This window comes from Ochotona princeps, chromosome 10 (genome assembly GCF_030435755.1).
Source record: "Ochotona princeps isolate mOchPri1 chromosome 10, mOchPri1.hap1, whole genome shotgun sequence".
Classification (NCBI taxonomy): domain Eukaryota; kingdom Metazoa; phylum Chordata; class Mammalia; order Lagomorpha; family Ochotonidae; genus Ochotona; species Ochotona princeps.
This window is the reverse complement of record NC_080841.1, coordinates 48,486,403-48,512,507: the sequence shown is the minus strand read 5'-3', so window position 1 is coordinate 48,512,507 and position 26,105 is coordinate 48,486,403. Positions and strand designations below refer to the sequence as shown.

Genomic DNA, 26,105 nt, shown 5'->3' with positions numbered 1-26,105 from the left:
TGAAGGAATAGAAAATGATACACCTAAGAAGCAAAACAAATAGGCCAATGAAAATTCTGAAAGCTTCACATATGTAAAACTAAATAATCTGAAATATTAGGATCTTTTCCTTCTGCCAGAAAGGAGCTGGGCGGGTGTTGAGCAGTGTCTGCTCATTAGCTTCTCCAGCATGCATGGAATTCCAAGGTGCTGAGTAAGCACTCTGAGTGGAACACTAGTGACAAATGATGAAGACTCACTTGCCCAGAAAGTGATGCAGCAAAACTCAGGGGGGCTCATGGCAGTGGGTAGAGTGGATGGCAGTATATGTGGTTACAAATTGATACTTGGAAGAGTTTCAAGCAATCAAAAATCGTGATTGCAAATATCCTATGATATTATAAAATTGCATATGTATACAAGCATATTAGCTTCAGATATAGTTAAAACATAAGTAGATATTTTAATCTTGAGAACAACTTCCCCAAACCATATATTTGGAACTGGAACTAAGGTTCTGTTTATTCTAACGCATTATTCATTTTAACTTCATTTCTCTTTACTCTTTGAGGAGCTAATAGATTTGCTCAGTATCACACTGGGAGCCCAAGTAGGATATAGACCTGATCTAATTCCAAATCCAGAGACTTTTTTTAAAAAGAAAATTTATCTATCTGTCTGTCTGTTTGTCTGTCTGTCTATCTATCTATCTATCTATCTATCTATCTATCTATCTATCTATCTACATTTGAATGCCAGAGTGACACAGACAGAGGGAGGGAGGGGAGGAGAGAGAGAAATCTTCATCTGCTGTTTCACTCCCAAAATAGCTCCAACAGCCAAGGATGGGTCAGGCCGAAGTTAGGAGCCAGTAGTTCTATCTGGGTCTTCCATGTAGGTAGTGGGGGCCCAAATGCTTGAACTAGTTTCTGCTGCTTTCTCAGGTGCATTAGGTAGAAGCTAGATCAGAAGTGGGGCAGCAGGGACCAGAGCCAGTGCTTAAGCTTTGGATACTTCCAATGCCTTAACCAGCTGTGCTGCATACTCCCCCTATCTAGAGCTTTTATTACCAAAACCCATAACTTTCCTAAATACTCTAAGGAGGAACCTCCCTTCAAAACATTTCTGAAAAGAGGGTACTGTTCTATCATGTTAAATGCAATTATTTTAAGAGAGAGTTATACACAAGGACAACAGCACTAAAAATTTAATATGTACTCCCTGTCTACACAAATTATTATCTCTCTATCCTAAAAAAAGACACTTTAATTTTTGGCTGTCTTTATTTTTGATCAATCTAAACCCACAATTTTAATAATACTATAGCTTCTGAAATATAATTTTATATGATATCACTATTTAAGAATATCAATTCAAAGCTATTTTAAAACACTATTAGCACACATTACAGGTAATTTCTTTTGAAAATTTTCCCCAAATTTTTATGATAGTTTTAGAATTAAAATGAATGTTTAGAGTGCATTGCAATGGAGTATGTTTCCAAGTTAAAAATTTTCAAGACCATGTATCAACTGTATGCACCATATCTTTTTAAAAAATCAATGTAAAAGTATTTTCATTTTGAAGAAAAATTGATATAACTTCTGAGAATGTCTTGAAGCAACCATTTTTACCTTAGAATATGCTTTTGGTGTGTAGGAATATAATGTCCTTCACTTTCACAACACAGTTATAATAATAATAGGACAGACATTGAAAAATCTTTTTTTGTGATGGCAGAGGTTTTTAAAAAATAAATTTATAATTAAAATTTTATTAGAACTTTTTATTTAAAAAAAGGAAGAAATTTTTATCAGTGAAACTTTTAACTACTTGCAGACTGTGCATTTTAGCCCTGAGTTTCGTTATAGGGGACGGACAAGGAGTGGGTGTGCAGTTTTCAGGGAAATCAGGTTCTCTAGGTTTTATCAAGTGCTGTTCTCTGTAAATGAGCCCCTGATAAAACTATCAGCAAACACATTCCTCAAATCTCACCCCACAGTCATTAGCAGTGGGTTGAAGGACTCAGTGGTTTCCAGCATCATCAAGATCAGCTACAGGTTCTGCTGTCAGAACTCCTGACATAGTACTGGGTTGGCTGCATGGTATGTGAAGCTGTGGACTAATGATCTGGATATAGAAGTTTCCAAGATCACGCAGAAATTGCTTCCATTTTATCATGACTCTTTCAGTTATCTTGTAGAACTTGGCACCTAAACAAAAGAATTATTTTTTTCTTATTATGTAAATTACAAGAGCATTGAAAATGACTTAGTGATGGAAAATGCTCTGTATTTCAACCATGACACGTTACAGATGAGGACTCTGAGAGCCCAGACAAATTCCCCAGGCCTGGTCATAGGTCTCGAATAAGAAGTCACACTATCTGGGTCCTGTTCAGTTCTTCTTTTCATTCAGACAGGGGCTAAAATGATGTCTGTGGATTTGTTACAATAACAGCCAAGAAAACAGTTCGTTCATTTTGAACCCCTTCCCTTCTTTCTCCTCTCTGCAGCTTCGTTGTGTGGAAGACCTTCAGACAATTCAAGTGATCAAGATTTTAAGATATGAAAAGAAAGTGGCCAAAATGTGCTTTTTTATGATCTTCACTTTCCTGATTTGCTGGATGCCTTATATAGTAATCCGTTTCTTGGTGGTTAATGGCTATGGGCGCCTGGTCACACCAACAATATCTATTGTTTCGTATCTCTTTTGTAAATCAAGCACAGTGTACAATCCAGTTATTTATATCTTCATGATCAGAAAGGTAAATTATGTAATTGGTTCCTTATTATCATGTTGAGGGTGGAGTTGGACAGTATAATACTTTTAGAGAAATATTTCAGAGCAGCTTCAATATTGGGAACCCCAATTAAGACATATTTTTTTAAAGATTTATTCATTTTATTACAGCCAGATATACACAGAGGAGGAGAGACAGAGAGGAAGATCTTCCGTCCGATGATTCACTCCCCAAGTGAGCCGCAACGGGCCGGTACGCACCGATCCGAAGCTGGGAACCTGGAACCTCCTCCAGGTCTCCCACGTGGGTGCAGGGTCCCAATACATTGGGCCGTCCTCAACTGCTTTCCCAGGCCACAAGCAGGGAGCTGGATGGGAAGTGGAGCTGCCGGGATTAGAACCAGTACTGTATTAAGCAGTGATACTGTTTTTACAAAAACCCATGAAATAAAAATATTTTTCTCCTTTGTAGATTATGGATAGGTTCAGATTGCATAAATGAACTTGCCTAATCCAGGAGTTGCCAATGTTACAACTTGAACCTGGTTCAATTGTATCTTCAAATTCAGTGTTTATACCTCCTCACTTGACACTATGGACACTACCAAGCCATCGATCAGGGCTGTTCTTCACACACCATGGCCAGTATCTAGCCAAATTCAGTTTGGCTCTAGAAACTTCATGTAGGTCTACTGGAAAGTTTATGTCTGTTTCTGTAGCACGAATATTTTTATTTGTTGGCTGTTACGAAAATGAGAGCTTGCGGTGTGCCATTAGCACAGCAGTTAAGCAGCCACTTGGGATGCCTGTATCTGGATTTGGTACTGACTGCTTTTCTAAATTCCTGCTAATATGCACCCGTAATGCTGTGAGTGATGGTTCAAGCTGTTGGGTCCTTGCTGTCCACAGGGAGAACCAGATGGAATTCCAATCCCCTGGTTTTGCTGTAGCCCACCACTGGCTATTGTGGGCCTGGGAGGAGAGAGCCAATGATTGGGAGCATCTTCTTTGTTGATCTGTCATCTATCACTCTACCTTTCAAATGCATGAATATAATTTTTAAAAATTCAAATCTCGGGCCTGATGCGATAACCTAGTGGCTAAATCCTCAACTTGTATCCTCTGGGATCCCATATGGGCACCAGTTTGTGTTCTGGCTACTCCACTCCCCTTCCAGCTCCCTGCTTATGGCCTGGGAAAGCAGTAGAGGATGGCCCAAAGCCTTGGGGCCCTGTACTCACTCGAGAGACCATGAAGAAGCTCCTGGTACCTGGCTTCGGATCAGCTCAGCTCCAGCCATTGAACCACTTGGTGAATGAACCAGAGGATGGAAAATCTTTCTCTCTGTCTCCTTTTCTCTGTAAATCTGCATTTTCAATAAAAATAAATAAAGCTTTAAAAAAAGCCAAATGTATAAGTTAAATTAAGCAAAAAAGACAGTGATTCTTGTTATCTTTTCTTTAAAGATTTATTTATTTTTATTACAAAGTCAGATATACAGAGAGGAGGAGAGACAGAGAGGAAGATCTTCCATCCAATAATTCACTTCCCAAGTGGCTCCAACGACCAGAGCTGAGCCGATCTGAAGCCAGGAGCTTCTTCCAGGTCTCCCTCATGGCTGCAGGGTCCCAAGGCTTTGGGCCATCCCCCACTGCTTTCCCAGGCCACAAGCAGGGAGCTGGATGGGAAGTGGCACTGCCGAGATATGAACTAGCACCCATATGGGATCCTGGTGCGTGCAAGATGAGGACTTTGAGCCACTAGGCTATTGTGCTGGGCTGATCCTTGTTATGAATGCGGTTATTCCTTATATATGAAAATAATATAGAATTTTGCCATATATACATTTAACCTTTATAATAATGTATTTTTAGCACATATAATCTGACATACCAAGGAATGGTTTGATGAAAAAGTTCAAAACAAATGAGTATTTTAAACTGGGAATAGAAACTAAGTGCTAATTTGCTTATATGAAGACAGAAATCAATCCAGATATTCCTCATTTTCTTAATTGGTATTTCCTGATTTTGGAAAGTATAGGTTATTTTTCCTATAGAAAATGGATAACAGTCAAATTAGCCTTTGTTTTACTGTAGCAAATAATCTCAGTGTTTGAGAGGATTAACTCAGAGAGACAGTTTATGAGTCAGTCTCCAGTCTCCTGTCTGATGCGATGGGATCTGTTTGGGGCAGTCATTTAGGAATCTAAGCTCCTTCCATTCTGTGACGTCGCCAGCTTCAAGCCTAGACTTCCCAAGGTGCTTGCAGAAGTGAAAGAACAAAGGGGGTTGAGAAGAGCGAGGCAGGGTTTTACTCCAAACACTACAAGAATCACATGCATTGGTGAACACTGACAATCTGTGTTGTATTTTCCCCCAAATGATTAGTGATTTTGATTTTAAAAATTTTTCATTAATTAAAGGAAGAGAGTACACCAAGACCTAAACTCTGCCAGGAAGTGACTTGACTGGCTTTGCATTTTATAATTTCGTTTTTAGCATTACAACTTAGAAGGTGCTCACTGAGCATTTGTAGATCGAATTGATGTTCAGATTCCTTAGAGAAAGAAATATAACAGCTTGGATAGGCAGAGCATAGGAATTGAAGCTAGGGATATTTTTTAAATAGTCCTATAATTAATAAGAATTAAATAAGACATGAAATTCCATGGTGACTTAGATATGAGCATTACTATAGAACTCCACACCCTATCAGCTGACAAGCAAAAAATCAACTCAAAGCTGAACTAATTTTCTGGAATATTAATCTGGATAACAGGCCAAATTTTTACTTAAATTTCAACTCTTTTTTTCTCTGCCCAGTTTCGAAGATCCCTTTTGCAGCTTCTGTGTTTCCGGCCACTGAGATGCCAGCAGTCGAGTAAAGCCCTGCCAGCTGTCGGGAGTGAAATGCAGATCAGACCCATTGTGATGTCACAGAAAGATGGGGACAGGCCAAAGAAAAAAGTGACTTTTAATTCTTCCTCCATCATTTTTATTATCACCAGTGATGAGTCATTATCAGTTGATGACAGTGATAAAGCCAGTGGGTCCAAGGTTGATGTAATCCAGGTTCGTCCATTATAGGAATAAATGATGGTAATAAAAGATGGAGCCTTGAATTGAACACTATATATAGACCTCCATTAAAAAGACTTTCAGAATACACATTCTTCATAAAATTAACACAATGTTTGTGGCCCAGCATAATTCTGAATTACTGTCTAGCTTCAAGAAGTAATTGAAGACAACAAATTCTTTTCATTCAATGGGTGCTTCACATAATGAAAAACCACCTGTGGCACAAGATGGGCATCTTGACTCCATCCTCTTCTAATGTGGGAAATTTTCATTTCAGATACATTTTTAAGGGACTGTATTTTCCAAGGCAATTATTACATTTTTCCTCAAATATATTTCTCTGTAAAAATAGCTTTGTCTCATACACTTGTGTGAAATAATTAGAAAATCTTGAATTTTCTGTACAATTGGGTCCTTTTCAGTGTTGTCATGTTTGACTAAATCATATTTATGGAGCTAATTCTAGAATGCAAGCATAAGAGGAGTCTCACACTAATGTACTATGGAGTATGTGCTTGGTGATATTACTAAAACCAGCAATGCAAAGAGAACAGGTTGAGGAATTTCAAGGTAATCTTGGTACATAGCTCATTGTACAATTATAGAAGATTACATGGTGAAGATGATGTTGATGACAGCTGCTTTCTCCATCTATTTGGACCATGAGCATGGAAGGGTTATCCTGCCTTCAAATAGTTTTCCAGAGTTACGGATTTAGGAAAAGATTTCCAGGCAAACAAGGAACTAAAGTGTAGAAGTGTATTCGTGGAATATATTATTTAGTTTTGGTGGTCGTCAATTAGTCCACTAAATAAGTTATGACCAATGTTGGTGGAGAGGCAACCATAATATGTTACCACTATACATGTTCCTTCTGCAAAAGGATTATTTTCATATGACTACAGTTGAGAAGAAGCTCAGAAAAAGGTCCCTACTCTCTTTGCCTGAAAGGTCAGATACTTACAAATCTGTCTCCCCATTCTACTGGAGACAGAAAGGCTGGTCACCAGAGAATTCTCTTCCTGGAGACAGAACCAGAGAAATCTGCATTAACTCCCATTTATTTTCCATCTCACAATTTGCCATCACTAGAGGTTCAAATCCCATTTTACTTGTTCTTGGTGAAGATCTACTTCAGCTCTTTGAGATTTACCCATCCCCTGGGTGCCTACCATGTACATATGAAAAATACATGTGAATAAACTTTGTTTGTGTTTGGTTTCCTTTTGGTGCCTTTTGTCATAGGGATCCAGCCAATGAACATAAGATGGATAAAAGGAAAAATTACTCTTTTCTCCCCTGTAGATTAAATGTAACATTGTAGAAAAATGCTGAAAATTTCCATTTCATTATATAATTCTTATATTGGGTAATAGTCTCCATAGTGTTGCATCTTCATCATTATTCACACTAAAGGACTTCTGTCCTCTATAAAAGGACAACCAAAGAAAAAACTTTTACTAACTATACTTCTTGAAATCAAGTTCATTTCTTGTTCAGCCTTAGAATGTAGTTCATGAATAAGCTAACAAATTACTTCTGAGGGTTAGAATAGGAAGAAACCATGGTTTAATATTTCTACCAAAACTGTCTGCCCTTGTTTCCTTCCACTATTTTGTATGAGGGTACTTCAAAGTGTTTGTGGAAAAGTGAAATTTAAAGAAAAGCTTGCTTTTATGCAAAAAAATAGTTGAAATTCATACTATGCTCTTTCATAATTACTTTCCATGAACATTTTGATTACCTTTCCCATGCATGATTAGGGTTTTTTTCCCCAAAATAAATATTTCATTTTTCAAGGACCTGTTAAAGTACCCTTCTATACATATTTAATTTATTAATAAAACCTTCCCTGTCCTTTACTTAGTATGGCATTAATAGCCCTTTTTTTAATCTTTATTTATTTATTATTATTATTATCATTGTATGATACAGTTGCATAGGCTCATTGGATTTCCCTTATCCCCTTCCTAACTCCCCCCCCCCCACCTAGTTCCTCTACATCATTACTAAAGTATAGTTCTTCATACACAGTCACATGTCCATAATTGCAGGCATGGACAGTGGCAGAGAGTCCAGCATTCTATTGTCAAGCTATAGTAAACAGTTTCATTGTAAGTCCATCTTTGGAAGTAGAGATGCATGCTACATTGTATCCTCACATCTGGATATGTTAGTCTCCATTTCATAGTTACTGTACATTCCCTTAAATGAAAAGTCAAAATGCAAAATTAACAACAGGAAGAAAAATAAAAATTTACAATGCCATGAGTTGAATAATATGTTACTAGATATGACAGTCTCCATTATAAGCTACTATACATCCCCTTAAATGAAAAGCCACAAAACAAAATCAGCAACAGGATGAAAAAAGTAATTAACAACACCATGAAGTTAAATAACATACTAATGAATGATTAATGTGTCGCTGAAGAAATGAAAAGGAAAATCAAGAACCTTCATGAAGAAAATGATATTGTATGATCTATGAGTAATTGAAGAATTTAATCACAAGAAACTATTTTGAAGAGATGAAACTAACAAAAACAACAACATCAAAATCTATGAGATACAGCTTCTGCTGATTTTTGTTGGTGAAATGTGTCTCTTCTACACAATAAATAGATGAGTTTTGTTTTTTAATTCAGTCTACTAATCTATGACATTTGAGCTTAAGCCAATTGCTTTCAGGGTTAATATGTATGGGTGGTAATTTGGTCCTGTCATTTTAGGAATGGGTTGTTCATTGATTTAGTCTTCTGTTGTCATTTTACTAGGATATTCTTCACACTTTCCTTTGGTTTTGTTGGGTGCTATTCCTTTTCTCTGTCAAGAGAACATCTTGAAGCATCATTTGTAGGGCAGGTTTGGAAGAGGCAGATTCTTTTAACTTTTCTTTACTGTGGAAGGATTTTATTTCATTTTCAAAGACAAAAGAAAGCTTTGCTGGATATGTTATCCTAGGCCGACAGTTTTTTACTTTTAGAATCTGGAATATGTCATTCCATTCTCTTCTTGCCTGTAGAGTTTCCTGTGAGAGATCTCCTGTGAGTTTAATTGGCATTCCTTTATATGTCAACTGATTTTTTCATGTGCACATTTAAGGATGTTTTCCTGATGTTCAACTGAAGAGAGCTTGATGATCATATGTCGTGGTGAAGATCATTTTTGATCAACCCTGTTGGGAGTTCTGTGCCCCTCCTGGATGTTGTTTCCCAATTCTTTCTCTAGATTAGGGAATTTTTCCCTTATTATGTCATTAAATATATCTGTAAAACCAGTTTCTCTTTCTGCACATTCTGGAACTCCCATAACTCTTATATTTGGCCTCTTAGTAGTGTCTTTCAATTCTTGGATACTTTTTATGGTCTGATCCAGCTCTGCTTCCAGCTTTTTGTTTGCTTCCCCCTGATGACAGGAAATATCTTCCAATTCTGAGATTCTTTCTTCTGCTTGCTTCATTCTATTTTGGGGACTTTCCACTGTACTTTTAATTTGCTCTACTGTGTTCTTAATTTCTGATATATTAACCTTGATTTGCTTTATTGCTGCTATTTCTTGTGTAAGATATTGCTTAAATTCTTTGAACTCTTGTATGTGTTTCTCATTGTTGATCAGAAGCTTTAAAATGAGTTTTCTTAATTCTGTATCCCCCATTTTCTTGATGTCTTGCTCAGTGAACACTGGGGTTGGCATAGGGTTTTGGCCCTTTGCAGGGGAGTCTTCAGTAATATTCATTTTGCCTTATCTCTTCTTTTGCTCTTGGTAATTTTACTTCTGGTTAGCAGATTCTTCTCCTTGGGACAGGTTTCTAAGCTGTGTCACCCACAGGTCTGTAGTTTGATTTTACTTATTGCAGTTGGTACAGAGCTCTTTGCTTGCAGCCAATTTTACTACTCCCTCCAGCAAGTTCCAGGTCTTGGTTCTTATGTTAGATTTCCACCATGTTCTCTGTAGCCCCCAGCTCCTGGCTCACCACTCTCAACCTCCTGTGATATCATGCTGAGGTTGCACTGTTGTCTCTGCAACCTTTCTCCCACTTCTGGTTGGAGTAGGTCCCAGGATTAGGTAGAAACCAGGTGTCCTATATAGCTAGGTTGTTGGTGGTGCTGATCTTACCGGAACCTGTTGGATGTTAGGTCTGGGTGCCACTCGGACCTATTTTGACCTGTACAATGCCAAAGTCGGTATTATTTTCCTGCGGGACCAGTGCAATCCACGGAACTCAGTGAGTTCTCACTAGCTCAGCACAAGCACAGTTTACTCTTGTCCCCTGCTGTCCTGAAGCTATTGCCACAGTGTACGAAACGGCACCTGACATGCCCCTACTAGAGTGCTTGATCTGCTAGCCATCAGGTCTGAAGTCTACCCAGACCGGTCTTGGGTGGAACCTTTAGAATGCTGCATTGCTGCAGTTCACTGAATCAGAAATGAGTTCACTCCCAGCTCAGTGCATGCACAGTCCTGCCCCAAAGCCCTTGCCTCCTTATGTAAAATGGTGTCTAATTTAGCTCTAGGGGACTGACTGGGCTGTGAAATCTACCCTGTTCTCGCACTGCCTGTCTGGGATCTGCTGCTCTGACTCTGCTCCTGGTCAAATCAAACAGACCAGCAGGATGGACAGTTCTTTGTCTAGGTTCACCTCCTAAGCTCCCAGTGAAAGTCCCTTCCTACCTGGTTGCTGGTGGAGTTCAGATCACCGTTAGCTGAATGCTGCTGGAGTATCAGTCACTGCAACACTGCACCGTTGTTTTTACTGCTTTCCTGTGCCTGTCAGTCTCCAGGTACCCCTCTACTGTTGTTCTGTCCTCTCCTATTTCCTGGAATGCGTTCTCTCTGCTTCACTCTGATTAAATGTTTCTCCATCTGTTTATACGTGTCCTTACCCTATTCCGCCATCTTGATGAATAACCCTTTTCCTATCTTCACAGTTATTATTGGCATTTGGAGGCTGGGAAATAAAATCGGTTTATTCTGTAAGTCATCAGTTTATTCTGTAAGAAGATCTCCAACTTTGTCATTTGCCTTTCTGGTTTTTGTCAAGTGAGTCAGAGCCTTGTGGTTGGATGAGTTTTAGTCAGGTGAGAAAAAGTAGTTAACATTTTAGGCAAATTGTGATTTTTGAGTCCCAGGCAGTGAATAAAGCTTATTGGGAGTCCTGTCATGTCCTTCAAAGAAAAAGATTTTGGGTGTCTTCCCTGCACGCCTTGCCTTGCCTTTGTGAGAAGTGCAGTCTTAGTCACTGCACTTCTCTTTTTAGAATGAACCAACCTGAGTATGCAGAAATGTGGTGAGGAAGCTGTATGTTAGTTTTTTAAGAAGTGCCCCCCTGCCACCCACCAATAATTGCAATCATCACAAAGAAACTGTACATTTTAATTTAATTATAGGTTCACAATTATCTTCCCATAATGAATTAAATACAAAGGGGTGGGGGAGACACATTTTTGATCCTTAATTTCATCACAGAGAAATCAGTTCTATTTCAGAATATTTGTAGCAACTAGTAATTAAATGTAATTTGTTCTAGTGGCCTTGTAGAAATGGCAGCAAAACACGTCCAGTGTTTCGGATGTAAGCGATCCAGTTCCCTGGTCTTCTCAAGTGGTCCAGTGGTCTCAGTGACATGTAGTGCATAAATAGGTAGTAGCTACCAATGGCGATCAGTGATCCAAAGAAACAGAGTCCTCTGTTTATCACCTGTGGGACAGCAAGGACTCTGTTCAGACATTACTATCTGGAAACAAAACTCTCTTAAACTATAAAAGTGTATACATTTTCCTCTTTGTTCTTTAACCTGTTCGTAACACTCTATTTCTGACACCACCGTTTGTCCTTCATTCTAACTACCTGCCACAGCAAAATATTCTTTCTCAGATTCAAGTGAGATTATTAGCCTGCTTTCCTGGTCTCCTTGTTTGTCTCTGGACAATATTAAAGACCCTTTCGCTTGTGATTGTTTCTCCCTCTCTGTCTATAACTGTTCTCACACTCCTGCAATGCCTTGGAGCTTGCCCTTCTCACCTTCTTACACTGGCCATGCTCTTTCTGGTTCCTTAGCTTTCTCCTGGGCCAGCCCACCCCTTTACTCCCTAAGTAAGTTTATCCCTGGCCACTGTAGTTTTCTCTGTAGTTTTTCTTCAACAGCCTCTAAGGAGGGATAGGCTCTGTGTCTGGTTCATATGCTCAATGTCGATGCATTAAGTAAAACTATTTGTTGAATGGATGAAGTTGTAGTGTTCCTGAAGTGGACGATCAAGAATCTGAGCTCCACTTTATGACATCTTTGGAGCCAGCTACCCAAAATGAATGTGTTGCAGCCTTATGCTGGAATTATATAATGATTCATAGGGAACTTGGTTCTCTCTGCTTTTGTTAGAACATTGCACAAATCAAACATCTAGAATGGCCTCAGAGCTTAAGTAAAAGGCTGAGAAGTACTAGCATCAGTTTATTTTTCTATTTCTTCCCTTAAAAAACTCTCTTTCTTAGCTTTGTTATTTAGTATGCCCTTTGTGTACTCAGGACACTTTGTCCTTAGAGCATAAAATTTGGATTCTGTCCCATCTTTTCTGTATTTACTTGAAATAAAGATAACCTAGACACTACAATACTTCAGTACACTTTTTTTTTAAGTGTTATCTATTCTGGGGCCAGCAGCAAGTTAGTCCGCTGCCTGGAGTACTGGTATTCCATGTGGGTGCTGGTTCATGTTCTAGGTGCTGCTTCATGTCCTGGCTTTTCCACTATCAAGCTCCACGCATAAGGTCTGGGAAAGCTGTGGTATGGTGCGATGCCTTGGTAGCCTGCACCCATCGGGAGACCCAGAAGAAGCTTCTGCATCCTGGCTTCAGATTGACCCAGCTCTGGCTATTTCTCCATTTGAGGAGTGAATCAGCTGATAGATGTCTGTCTCTATCTCTCCTATCTGCAACTCTGATATTCAAATGAAAATAAGTCTTTTTTATATAAAAAGTATAATCTGTTCCAACCTTTTTTTGCCAATGCCAGCGCAGCACTGCCTCATGATATCTTATTCTGGAAAAAGTGACCTGTAGGGAAGTTTAAGAGGTATTTTTGTGCATTCTTTAATGGCTAAACAAAGGATTCCATCGGGGGAGTCTTAAATCCAGACCTTACCATGGTATAGAGAGGAACAAAAGTAGATGGCATAATACCATGAAGAACTCTCTCTATGTTCTTTTGAAAAAGGAACCACCTGGAGTTGACGTGCGCTCTCATCTGCAACAGTGCAAGAGAACTTTTTAAGAGAATAGCTTGAACAAAGTATATGTGCCTCTGTTTCCTTTCCACAATTTATGAATACTCTCAATTTCCACTTATCATTAGATTCAAGGCTTAATGCTTATTTCCATAAGGATCATTCCCAATCATTTTTAAGAAATATCAATAAAACAGGCTACAACCTTAAAAATGTATAGCAATTATGCAAAACCTGTGAGGAAACTCTTATTTTATTCAGGGGTCATTATAGGGACTGTATTTCAGCAAAGTGTTTATTCAGCCAGATCTGTAAGTCGTCTGTGAGCCCACAGGTTTGGCCAATTGCTGTTGTGTATTGGTTAGTTTGCAATATTGCTTATGGCAACATGGATTGTTTTAAGTGATGACTGTTTTGACCTGCTAATTATTTGGGACATGTAATATATATTTTTAAATACTTAGGCCAGATATATCATTAAAGTATTCCAAGTGTTTTCTAAAACTTGCTTTATCACATAAATAATTCTGCTCACTCTGATGTTATTCTATTTCTTTATGTCTTCACAAGAGATAGAAAAAATTTTGTCACTCTTTTCCTTAAATTTATCTTGTGAGTTTTTATCTTGTGAGTTTTTGTCTGGTTGTTGAAAAGCTATAATTATAACTACTATCATGATATTTTCATGACTAAGTAAAAACAGAATGAATGTATTTTTCAAAGTACTCATCTTTCTTTGATATTATACTTTTTTCCCTGCGTAGATCTCCAAAGGATATTCAATACTTTGCTAAATTTGTAATACTATAATGTTAAGAATGGAAGGGTCATTGAACATTTCTTAGATTTCTTGACTATGTTAACACATCTACTAACTATATATTATATAAAATACATAGCTATATTTTATAAACATGCTAATACATCTGTTAAGACAGCATATTACTAACTTTACTAAATATTCACCATTTAATCCTGTGAATGATTAGTGATTTTGTCATCTCCATTAGTTTAAAATGTTCCTAAAGTATAAAGAGCGATGTTGTGTATGGGTCATTATTACTGGCTACTTATGCACATTCCATCCATGTCTAAGTCATGCTGTATTTGTGTGTGTGTTCTTATCTGTCTCTATTCTTAAGCAGCATGCATGCACGAGACAGGGCTAGAGCAAACAAAAACAAAAAGTAACATTTGCAAGATGTCCACAAACGACTGCATGGAATCGAGCTGAATCACCTCACTCACCTCTAGGTAGTTATACATGGATAGGTCTGAAACGGCATGGCCGTCTGGAATTCTGAATCTTGAGAATTCGGGAAGACAGATATCTAGAAACCAAGTTAAATAATACATTGTTCCAAGAATTGTGTAGAAATGTATTGGGATATACAGAGTTCAAGCTACATGGTCTATTCAAAACTAATGTTCTCTCTAATTTTTAAAACTATGGATATCCATTCTGTATTGTCAACAACCTATGACTCCTGAGCAACACACAGGGCACTTCCTGTATGTTGTGATTCAACAGTAAGGTTAATACACCATTGGATGAAATAATTGTTTTTTGTCATTCCCAAATGGAGAACAGTTATTATCAGTGATGGTCAGTGAAAACAGCAAGAAAGTACTAGGACTTCTGAGAGTGTTTCTACAGGTATGTGGTAGAGGTTGCAGGGAGAGGGTATTGTCTAAGCTCAAAAGGAAAAGGAGGGTCTCTCAGCCACCATTTGGTGTTCTGAATCGTCATCCTTGAGTGAGTCACTGTGTGGGAGCTTCATGCACAGGCCTTAAAAAAGGAACTCTATTTTCCTTATTATTTACTCATTGACAGATGTGGGAAGTAAGCGAAGCATAGGCTCTTACCAGAAAAATAAGTAATCCTGAACAGGGAATAGGCTTCGTGAGCTTTTGAATTGAGGATCAGACACTGGCCTGCAATTTTCAGCAAGACCAGTCCAGGTACAACTGAAAATTTTTACTTACTAAGATCGTTATTGAACTTTTCCATTAACTCATCAAATACCAAGCAGTCTTCAAAGCCCTGAAATTAAAACAGGGTCGGGGGAGGGGGAGAATAAACCAAAAACAAAATCTTAGTAATTTTGAAAGATCTTCCATTCATGACTAGTTCGGTCATGTGGTATTGAACTGTGATCATAAAGACCATCCACAGCATGACTTGATGGTGCTGTCTTTGCCCACTGCATGTATAGAAACAGTGGCTAAGAATTTTACCAAAATACCTCTTATTATTATGATGTTGTTGTATGTCATGGTTTTATTGAGAATAATGAGTAATTATATTGTTCTACCTGAAGTTAGAATTATATTTAAAATACTCAGATCTTTAAGATTCACATTCAGAGCAATTTAATGATAACATAAAGCTATTCCCCAAATTAGTTTACATCTCAAGATTAAAGCAAATATGCAAACAATAAACTCCACTAAGCAAGGTAGGTTCTATGCAAAATATAGTGAGAAATAAGAAAAGTGGTCTTTCCTATTTTATAGAAATTCAAACTATATGTTTATAGAAAATATAAACTACGAAAAAGTATTTTTCTCATTATTTATATTTGAAGCAAGTAAATGGGTTAAATAAATTACGCAGATCTTCACATTTTATAAAAATTTTAAAAACAACAGTTACCATATGGGGCTGAAATAAGTTTTAAATTATTCATTTAAATTAATTCACTTGTTTGCCATAGATCGCTGAGGTAGGTAGGTATTAAAAATTTCAATTTTATAGATAAAGAAGAGGTAGGGTAAATAAAATGTACAATATTATACTGACCACTAACCCCTGGAGCAAGAATTCGAACCCAAAGGTTCCAATGCTAGACCCTGCGCAGCTGTCCTCTATGCCACAGTTGATGTATTCTAATGCTTTTATGTACAGAAATGTTTACCACTTCTTTTGGAAAACAACTAACTAGACTCACTAGCTAGTTTTACTTGCTATAATTTGCCATGGCAAACATAGTATATGACCAAATGATTATAAAGCTATTAGTTAGCATTTACATATACAGAAACACAAAGACAATTTAGAATTCCTTTATTTTTTAAAAAAATCCTTATTATCATTGGAAAAGCAGATCTATAGAGAGGAGAGACAGAAAGATCCCCCATCTACTAGTTCACTCTCTCAGAGACCAAAATGGCCAGAGCCAGCAGCTGCTTCTGGGTCTTCGAGGTGGGTGCAGGGTCCCAAGGACTTGGGCTATCCTCTACTGTCCTCCCAGGACACAGGCAGGGATTCGGATGGAAAATGGACCAGCAGGGACATGAACCAGCACCCACACAGTGTGCCAGCACCTCAAGGCAGAAGATTTAGCTAGTTAAGCCACCACGCTGACCCCTAGGATTTCTTTAAGTTAATGTTCAATGTTTGAATGCTATTCCTTGACTAGTAAATTTTTTCATGAAAGCCATTGTATTCAATAACTGATCTGTTCACAGTTTTATTTAACCTTATCGCATTTCCCTTTCCTTTGGAAAATAAAAATATTTGGGAATCTTATTTGATGCTAACATTATAAATTTGTACCAGGCCTGCACTGTAACACAGCAGGTAAATCTGCCACCTGAAGCACCAGCATCCCAATTAGGTGCTGGTTCAAGTCCCACTTCTGATCTAGCTCCCTGCTAATGTGTCTGGGAAAGCAGCTGAAGATGGCCCAGCTCCTTGGGCCCCTGCAGCAAGGTGGGAGACCCAGAGTAAGCTACTGGCTCCTCCTTTCAGCCCAGCCAGGCCCAGCTCCAGCTGGTAAGAGCACTTAGAGAATGAACCAGTGCACAGAAGATCTTTTTTATTCTCTTTCTCTGTAATTCTGCCTTTTAAATAAATAAATAACTCTAAAAAATAAGTTTATGTGTAATGTCCAGAAAAATATATTTTAAAGATGAAGACTAGAAACATTGCTAACTAAGTTTCTAAATTTCAAGCTATTGATGGCATTTTCAAACTAAACATAATATTATATTATTCCCTATACTGCTTGTATTTTAAATTACTAGTTAAGTAATCCAAATTTTTGACTAGAGTTGGTGATCAATCTAATTTAACATCTGGAATGGCTTTTTAATTTATTGTAATCTTCAGGTGTATTTGGACTTAGTCTTTCAAATATTGCTTCTTTAATACACATTAGTTAAGATAGACCTGGGAACATATCAGCAACTTACCTAGGGAAAAAGAACTCACCGCATTCATTCCTTGCCCAAAAAATGGCACAATGGCATGGGCTGCATCTCCCATCAGCACACAGTGAGATTTAAAGTGAAAAGAGGAGCACTTTATGGATATCATGGGCTGAGCAGGCAACAGGAAGTAATCTTGCACTAAGGCTTGCCTTTGGAGGAAAAAAAATCAGAATGTGAAATTATTACATCAGGTAGCAGGTGCTGCTCAGCGCTTTCAGATTTACTTGACATCATCACAATAGGCTTACTTTTAAATACCCAAGAATGCCAGGAAAAAAGACATGAAAAAGGAAAATACAGTCTTCTTCCAGTTCTTAAATTCCATTGTGCTAATTACTTTCTTGGTTCATAACAGTGTTATTCACACCCAAATAGAAGAAGTTTATCTATGTCTGAAAATTTTTAAATTTCCTTTGTAACACACAGGAAAATATGGGCTAGCAATTTTTCAAAAAGACGTGTTATAGGCTAGCAGTGTCTGTCCAGTTTACATACTTAGTTTACTTAACACAACTGTCTTCAAAGGGATGTATTTTGATATCCATTTAAGGATATCAAATTTAAGACTTAAGATTTAAGGAAGAGCGAGCCAGAAACAGCGCTATAGACCAAGTGCTTACATCCCCTAAAACGCATGTGTGAGCATCTTGTTCCTCAAGGTGATGGTATTAATAGGTGAGGCTACCTGGAACCAAAAGCTCCTCAGAGTGGACCCTCAGGAATGGCTTAGTACTCCTCAAGGGACCCCCGGAGAAGATACAATGCTTCTGCCATGGGAAGACAGTGAAAAGACCCCAAATTAGAATAAATGACCAAGTTCATTGGAGGGTGGTTCTGACCCGGGCCAGAGAAATAGAGATGAGCTAGGTAACTGACACGATCAGTTATCTGTCACTTGGAACTTAATGTGTACTGGGCCCGGTGCTGAGTGATTAATAAGTGTGTCTCATTTTAACTTCAGTAACCTTTTCAGATAGGGTTATCGGCATTTTACCATGAGGGGTCAGAGGCACAAGGAAGCTTATGAGATTGCTGGATGTGTCATCCATGCCAAAGATTCGTGTGTCTCTCAGCAGAAGGAAACACAGCCAGGCCCTGTGACATGATGCCAAATCCAGGATCTTGAGACGATGGCACAAAATTCATAAAGGCCTGGGGACATTGTGGCTTGTTTTACTATGCCATGCTTTGTTCTCTTTTGTTTTCCAGATTTCCCGCTCACAGCACAACATCCACTTACAGTTTTGCTCTAGGGTACCATCACCTTGGAGAGAGCTTTAACGTCAACTTTGGCATACCTGTAGTTCTTAAATAAACCAAAATAACTTATGTACTCTATTTGAACTGGGAGTACCACAGGCCCATAAAAAAAAGGCGCAATTGAATGTCTTGAAACTTACTCTCCAATTAGAGGGATGGAATCTGGAAAGTGCTTCTGGAAGAAGTCAAGCACATCACTGCCGGTGAGAAGCTTTTCAAAGTCTTCAAAGGGCATGAACAAAGTGCACGTGAAAGATTTGTTCTGTGAGAAGAGGGACAGTGTGAGACAACAGGGAGGCAAGCAATGCCAACATTAAAAGTAGATGTCTCAGTCACAGGGACTCTTGCTGGAAGGAAAACTCAAGCAGACAGGAAAGACAAGCTGGCTTTGTCCCGTCCCTCTCAAAGAAAAGTTCTGCTGAGCCCCACGGGTGGTCCACTGCTCTCTTGATTTTTAGAGAAATTTCTACACTGTAGATTCTCCATTTTCACCGAGTAAACAATGACCTTCTTACATGACAGATTGCAACAGAAAGACAAAAAGCCAACAAGACAAATAACTAAAAGTTTGTGGAAGAAAACTCCCCAATTTGCAAAGAAAAGCTGTGCCTGTCTTTGGTAGTGTATATTCCGATGCCCCACAATTCCTAAGTGCTGTTCCGACTTCCCAATATGTGGTCCCAGTATATCTGACTTTCTTCCAGTAACATCTTCACTGGAGCTGAGTGACATCACGACAAATGAACTCCCATTACTCATTCAGAAAAAAAATTCATCTCCTTTTTTTCAAAGTAACTAATAGTGCTTTCTTCACTGTTTTTCCTCAGAATTTTCAAAGATTAGAAGTAAGCACACCAATTAGGTAAGCACATACTAGATAAAAAAGTGAGGAATGGAAAACATTGTTTACAGATGCAATATTACTGTGAATAAGAAGTCTTATACTACCATGTTGGGAAGTGCAATCATCATAAAGGTATTTCTAGGCCAAATATGCAGATAATTGGGTTCCATTGCATACTGCAAAAAAAAAATCATGCATGTTTGATTAGTGCATCAAATAACATCTATAAAACTGAATTACTGTATAACCATTTCCACATAATCTAAGCCAGGGTCATATAAATGTATATATGATGATATATGTCTATTGCTACACACACAGCAAATCTTAGAAAATACTTGGTGTTCTGAGTTCATAAATTCCACGTTAGGCTGGTTTTTGATGCCAAGATCAGTCACACTCTGAGGATGTGCTGCAATAAGATGTTTCTTCTCTTTCTATTCATAGACACACACATACAGATACACCTATTTGTACATACAAACATGGGTAGAATATATGTATATATAATATTGGATGTGTGTTTGTGCACATACATATATGTGTGTATGTGTATGTGTATGTGTACATCCGGTGTTATTTTTCTAGCTTTTTGCCTTCGAAAAGATATCCATATTAAACAGTAAAATCTGAAGTTTAAATTTCATGAACCAAACAAAACTTTATGACAAACCTCTTATGATTTGTTTCCTATCATAACACAAGGAATAGAGATGAGTCTGCTTGTTTTAGTGACTCCTCCTTAGTGCCCTTAGTGAGAGTCTGAGGAAGTTATGGCTTGCTTGGGTTGATCAATTTATCCAAGGACCCAATTGATGAAAACCCTGGAGATTCTCAGGATTATTACATATCTTAAAATATGTGAGGTTTTAAAATTCTGATTGTGGGCCCAGTGCGATAGCATAATGGCTAAAGTTCTCGCCTTGAAACAGGATCCCATACGGGTGCCAATTCTAATCCTGACAGCCCCACTTCCCATCCAGCTCCCTGCTTGTGGCCTGGGAAAACAGCTGAGGATGGCCCAAAGCCTTGGGACCCTGCACCCACGTGGGAGACCGGAAGAAGCTCCTGGCTCCTGGCTTCGAATTGGCTCAACTCTGACTGTTACGGCCACTTGGGGAATGAGCCTTTGGACAGAAGATCTTCCTCTCTGTCTCTCCTCATCTCTGTATATCTGACTTTGCAAAAAAGAATAAAATAAATCTTTTTTAAAAAATTCGGATTGTTTTTTATTAGCATTTCAATTTTCCTTAAGGATATCCTACATTTATTTCTAATGACAACATAAAAATTAGCGTACTGCTCACTTGCCTCTGCTTGTGTATGGTTTAACTATAGGAACCAGGAAATAAGAAAAACACAATGAAGATCTCTTTGCAACAATTTATTAGTCATTTTTTGCAGTAACTATTACCTGATTCAGTCATGGTGATAGGTATTCTGGATTGTCAATATATTGAAAAATTTACTCCCAGAGTAAATTACTGTAAGACATCATAGATAAATGGCATTATTACGTAATAAACAGCCTCTGGGTTTCCAATAGGATGTTTAGAACTTCTCTCTTTTCTTGAACACTCAAGAGAGAATATCAAAAGGTAAGGAGTGAGGGTGATATGATTAAAGGGCTATTATACATCCAAATGATTATTGGTAGCAAGGTTCTTGTGGTAACCCTATACCCATATGGGGAACAGGAAAGGACTTACATCCCCATCCTTAGGTGGAATAGTCAATTCCATGTACCCATGAGGAATGTATTTCTGACTGTAATCAAAACGGGGTTTCTTCATGAGGTGATTTCTGACTGTTGAATAAGCTCCATCACATCCTACAGTGAGGTCACAAGTCACATCTTTTGGAATATTATCAGGGCTGAAAAATAGAACAAATTCATAGCAAAAAGAAAAAACATTATTGGTAAAAACAACGAGTCTGAGAAATAGTGGCTCAACTTGGTAACTCAGAGAAGTCTCCTTTACATATCTAACAATAGATACAAAATTAAGATGGGATGACTTATCCCAACTACAGAGTTGCTATGAGAAAGAATAGCACAGCCATACTGACTAATAAAAACAAGCTAGACCATGGCGGTGTGAAAAGAGTGGCGCTATCAGCATGAAGGAAGAGTATCTTGGAAAGAGGGCAAGAAAAATTTTCCAGTAAATAACACATTGAAGTGTATTCCAAGTGTATGAACTGTAGGGATGTGACCAGGATATTCTAGGAGCAATAGAAACTTGACAAGAGCAGAAGGTATCCAAAATCAAGTTTAAGAAAATAATGTCCTGTGAAGAAGGCAAGGAGGGAGAAGCATAAGAGAATTTTAAACATGAAGATAAAGGGCTTATATACATTATTCTGGAAAAAAGACAGAAAGCAAGTTTTTCCATCCTTGAGGAGGGTGATACATGATGAATGGTGATTTAAGAAAATTCATTCTGAAGTGGAAGCAGAATGGAGAAGGAGGTATAACAGGAAGGAGGAATAGGAGGCCTCCACAGGCAGGGGGAAAAGAGCCTCGGAGGACCATCATACAGCGGGAAGGAAGACAGATTCCAAAGCAAGCACGGACACATGAAGGTGAGAGTGCTTTTAACTGTAACGGGAGAAAATCGGAAGTAGGGTACATTGTAAATGGGTCTATCTGGACAGTCAGGAATGGAACATATTTTGAGACAAATAGTTGAGCAAAGCTTTCTTTAGATGTGTTTGAGATCTGCGAAGATGCTTCATGAAAGATGAACAATAACTGAGTAGGATGCAGAGAAGGAATGGGAACGAAGACAGGCATGTGAACTAGATTTTTACCCTAGAAATGTGAGTTAACAAGTGATTGTTGAACCCATAACTGTGAATCCGTGACACATCCTAAGAATCGGATATAGAACTTAGAACTTGAGTGGAAATAGTATAAGCCAAGGAGAGGCAAAGAAATAGCACTGGGAAAAGGGCAAGAAAAGAAAGACCATGGATGGCTACCTATTTCATGGGAGGAGACTCTGAAACAGAGCGGTGAGGCCATCTCTGTGGAATACTGCGACAGGGGAGTGAACACAAAAATTAAGCAAAATCACTGTCTCCAGTACTCAGAAGATCTCTGTGGCTTACTTCAACCTAAAATTCCCCGAATCTAGAAACTCTTTGAATTGCAGTTTCAGTTATTATTTTATCCTTTCCAAAGAGCAAAACAAAACCACAGTTAACACACTGTTCTCTCCCTCTGCACTTTCACCTCTGAAATGTAAATCCTGAGCCCCTATTTACCCAAGCACTGTGAGTGTTCCTTCCTCAGGATTACATTTCAACAGCCTGTGGCCAAAGTGCACCTTGGCATTGGAGTATTTCTCAACAGCTGAGGAAAGAAGAAAGAGAATAAACAGAAGAGAAACTTTTTAATTCTTATGTCATTTAATCAAATTGAAACGGTCACTTTCTGGGGAACAGTGTGATGTATTTGCTCTTAACAAAGCCAAAAGAACCAGTATTTTGACAGTTGCTTGGCGGATATGTTAGTATACTTCTGTAGTAATGACAGATGGATTCAAATTAGCTGGAATAATTTCTTTAAAATGAAGCCAATTTCAGCATGCCAATCCCACCACTGAAACTGTTTCCACGCATAGAATGAATCAGACACCCATGTATCACAGCAGTTGTCACTAAGACTTTGTGATTAGAAAAATTCAGTCAAACTCCTCCTATTTTATTATGTGTATCTACATATCCCTTTTTAGCAAACACTCTGGACTTTCGATTCAAGTTGCCGCAAATACAGATTATTGATACTTAAGCATTCTTGGGAGCAAACACCAGAGAAAATGAGTAAGAAGTTGGAAATTTATCAATATATACCACCAAAAAAAAAAAAAAAAAATATATATATATATATACCACCAAATGGTTTCAATGTCTATTTTTTGCTGGAAGTAACCTGTAAAATGGTGAATTTCACTTTCTGAACTATTAATCATCTACTGTGACAGTTATTAAATAATTTTATTTATATTGATGCTCATGAATAAAAAATCTATAATTATAGCATACTTATGTTATAAAGATGCAAAATGGAATACAGCTGTAAGCACTGGAGTAGACCTCAGACACAATTAGATTCAAAATTCCTCTTTGCATCATAGAGTAATCAAGACCCTGGAAGGGAACAGAAGGTCTCTGGAATCATACAAAGCTATATATGTGTGCATGTACATGTGTATGTGTGTATATATGTACACACATGTATGTATATATATAAAGAGGCAAACTCTTAGTGTACATAAATTATGTACAACTTTTATAATTCAAAGTGATTGATAGAAAACTGTTGACTTTGAAAAAAAACGTGGGGGGAAAAAGTCAGGGCTCCTAATTTCCAGTTTAATATTGATACCTGTATTTCTCTTTTCTTTGCACCTCTGGTTTCTCCTTGGCTCTGTATTCTTTGGCTGGTCTGGGGGTTGAGGATTTTGAGAGTCTGACACAGGACTGACATTTGGAATATTGAAATCTGAAGATTCTTAGGCTATCGACTTAAAACAAGCCTTTTGGCAAATTAATTTGGAGAAATCAGTTTGTCTGACATGCTAAGGATATCTTTCACAAGCATTTTATGTGAAATGTAATTTGAACCTTATTCTATTTTTCCTTAAATATATAGTGCTATATCCCAAAGAATTTCCACCAGAACATTGCTTTTGGCGTAGATTCCTTTCAAACCTTGCACCATGGTTAAAGACAGCTTAGGAAATGCTGATTCTTTTACCTTTTTGACCTCGGGCTGTGTTGGACCCAGGAACATGAATGCTGAGTGCTTGAAATGTGACCTGATCTCTACTGAAGTACGCTGTGCACAGTTGCATATGCAAAATCAAAAGCAAACCAATGAAAATATTCCATGAATAACTTGGTTATACACTAAAATAACATTATTTTGGATACCTTTGGTTAATATGTCCTATTGAAGTCAATTTCACTTTAAAAAATATAAAAAATTGAAAGAAAAGAAGAGAGAGTATGCCCATGTGCTGGTTCACTCCAGATATGCCTTCAGTGACTGGACTATATCCAGGGAATTGAAAACTCAATCCAGGTCTTCCATGTGGGTGGCAGAACCCCTTTACAGCATCACTCATGGCTTCCCAGGTGCATTCACTGGATGTTGGATTGGAAAACAGAGTTGCCAGGCTTGAACCAGGCACTTTGACAGGCAAGCGAGTGTCCCAGCTTCACCTGCTGGACCACAACTCTCAGTTCTTAAAACTATTTTTTTAAATTCAGGAATTGTCAAATTTATTGAACTATACATTGTTTTACTATTTTGTTTTGTGTGGCAAATATGAACATCCCATGGCAGAGTGATCCGTGAAATAGTTGTACTGATACAGGGAGAGAATCTAGTGTTCAGAAGACGGACTGTTCAAAGAGAAATGAACATTTATAATTGATTAAATGTGTAGAATGAATGGGTCATAGATTTGATGGCTTGTAAATAACGAAGAACTTCTTTTGCCAAGTGAAATTTAGAAGAGATTCAATGCTCATTTTATTGACACATTTATGGCATTTATGAAATTATATAATGTGCAGCACATTCTTAATCAATAAGAGCTAATGCCCTTCGGTTTTATATATTAAGACTTTATTATTCCTAGCAGATATCTTATAAATAATATTGAAGAAGAAACTGCAGTAGTTAAAATCTTGGACCTTGGAATAAACAGACCCACGTTCAAATTTACAGTCTGCCAATTATTAACAGTGGTAGATTTATTAATCTAAGAGCTTATTAACCTAAGTTCTCCTTACACATCATTACTGGTAGAGTTATTTACATTCATGCAATAAAGCATTTAAATGTAATATCTGGTGCTCCAATGTTTAAAAATAAGTCTTATGATTAATTTTATATTAATAAGTTTAGAGTATACCATAAGTAAGTTGCTTTAGATATGCTATATTGTTTTTAAAAAAAGCTGTTTTCTGGTTCATTGGCTTTCTTAAGATCAGTGTGAATATCTTAAACAAACTGGTTCCATCCCACCCATCAACTTGTCCAAAATACAGTCTACTAAATGTAACTAAAAAGTGGAATTAAGGGACTGGCGCGGTAGCCTAGCAGCTAAAGTCCTCGCCTTGCACACACCAGGATCCCATATTGGCTCTGGTTTGTGTCCCAGCGGTCCCACTTCCCATCCAGCTCCATGCTTGTGGCCTGGGAAAGCAGGAGAGGATGGCCCAAAGCCTTGGGACCCACATGGGAAACCCAGAAGATGCTCTGGGCTCCTGGCTTCAGATCGGTGCAGCTCCAGTCGATACGGCCACTTGGGGAGTAAATCAAAGGACTTTCCAATAAAAATAAAATCTTAAAAAAAGAAATGGAATTAAAAAGAATATTAAGCTCTAGCTCAGAGTCCTCAGTGAATCACCTAGAATGAAATTATGCTCTGCTCCCTCCATTCAACCCTATTTGTTTGACTCAATTCTGTTCAACTTGACATTGTAAATTTCCTTTGTGAGGGTACTGTAGAGACACAAAGACAAGTCATGTAGAAACTCATCTGTTCAAGAGTCAAAAGTTATTGATCTTTCTTACCCCCACCCTTGCCTGCTGGCACTGCTTGCACTGTGGGCATCCCATATGGGTGCTAGTTCAAGTCCCAGCTGTTCCATTTCTGATCCTGAGATCAGAATGTGCCTGCTAATGTGCCTGAAAAGATACCAGAGGATAGCCCTACTGATACCGGAGGATAGCCCTACT

The 26,105-nt window shown here is 38.0% G+C and overlaps 2 protein-coding genes across 2 annotated transcripts in view; one reads left to right on the top strand and one right to left on the bottom strand.

Annotated features, from left to right (window-relative positions):
• OPN3 (opsin 3) overlaps positions 1 to 6,709 on the top strand; it is a 39,331-nt gene extending 32,622 nt beyond the window's left edge. The window contains exons 3-4 of the mRNA XM_004578507.3: positions 2,495 to 2,746; positions 5,547 to 6,709. Coding sequence (XP_004578564.2) covers positions 2,495 to 2,746; positions 5,547 to 5,810 — 516 coding nt within the window. The 3' untranslated portion in view covers positions 5,811 to 6,709. The remainder of the gene's footprint in view (positions 1 to 2,494; positions 2,747 to 5,546) is intronic.
• Positions 6,710 to 10,774: 4,065 nt separating this feature from the next.
• Positions 10,775 to 26,105, bottom strand: part of KMO (kynurenine 3-monooxygenase) — a 33,141-nt gene continuing 17,810 nt past the window's right edge. The window contains exons 6-15 of the mRNA XM_012930191.2: positions 22,616 to 22,703; positions 21,055 to 21,220; positions 19,450 to 19,521; positions 18,642 to 18,763; positions 17,243 to 17,390; positions 15,013 to 15,070; positions 14,275 to 14,357; positions 12,945 to 13,046; positions 12,797 to 12,856; positions 10,775 to 11,504 (exon numbers count right to left, since the gene is read on the bottom strand). Coding sequence (XP_012785645.2) covers positions 11,331 to 11,504; positions 12,797 to 12,856; positions 12,945 to 13,046; positions 14,275 to 14,357; positions 15,013 to 15,070; positions 17,243 to 17,390; positions 18,642 to 18,763; positions 19,450 to 19,521; positions 21,055 to 21,220; positions 22,616 to 22,703 — 1,073 coding nt within the window. The 3' untranslated portion in view covers positions 10,775 to 11,330. The remainder of the gene's footprint in view (positions 11,505 to 12,796; positions 12,857 to 12,944; positions 13,047 to 14,274; positions 14,358 to 15,012; positions 15,071 to 17,242; positions 17,391 to 18,641; positions 18,764 to 19,449; positions 19,522 to 21,054; positions 21,221 to 22,615; positions 22,704 to 26,105) is intronic.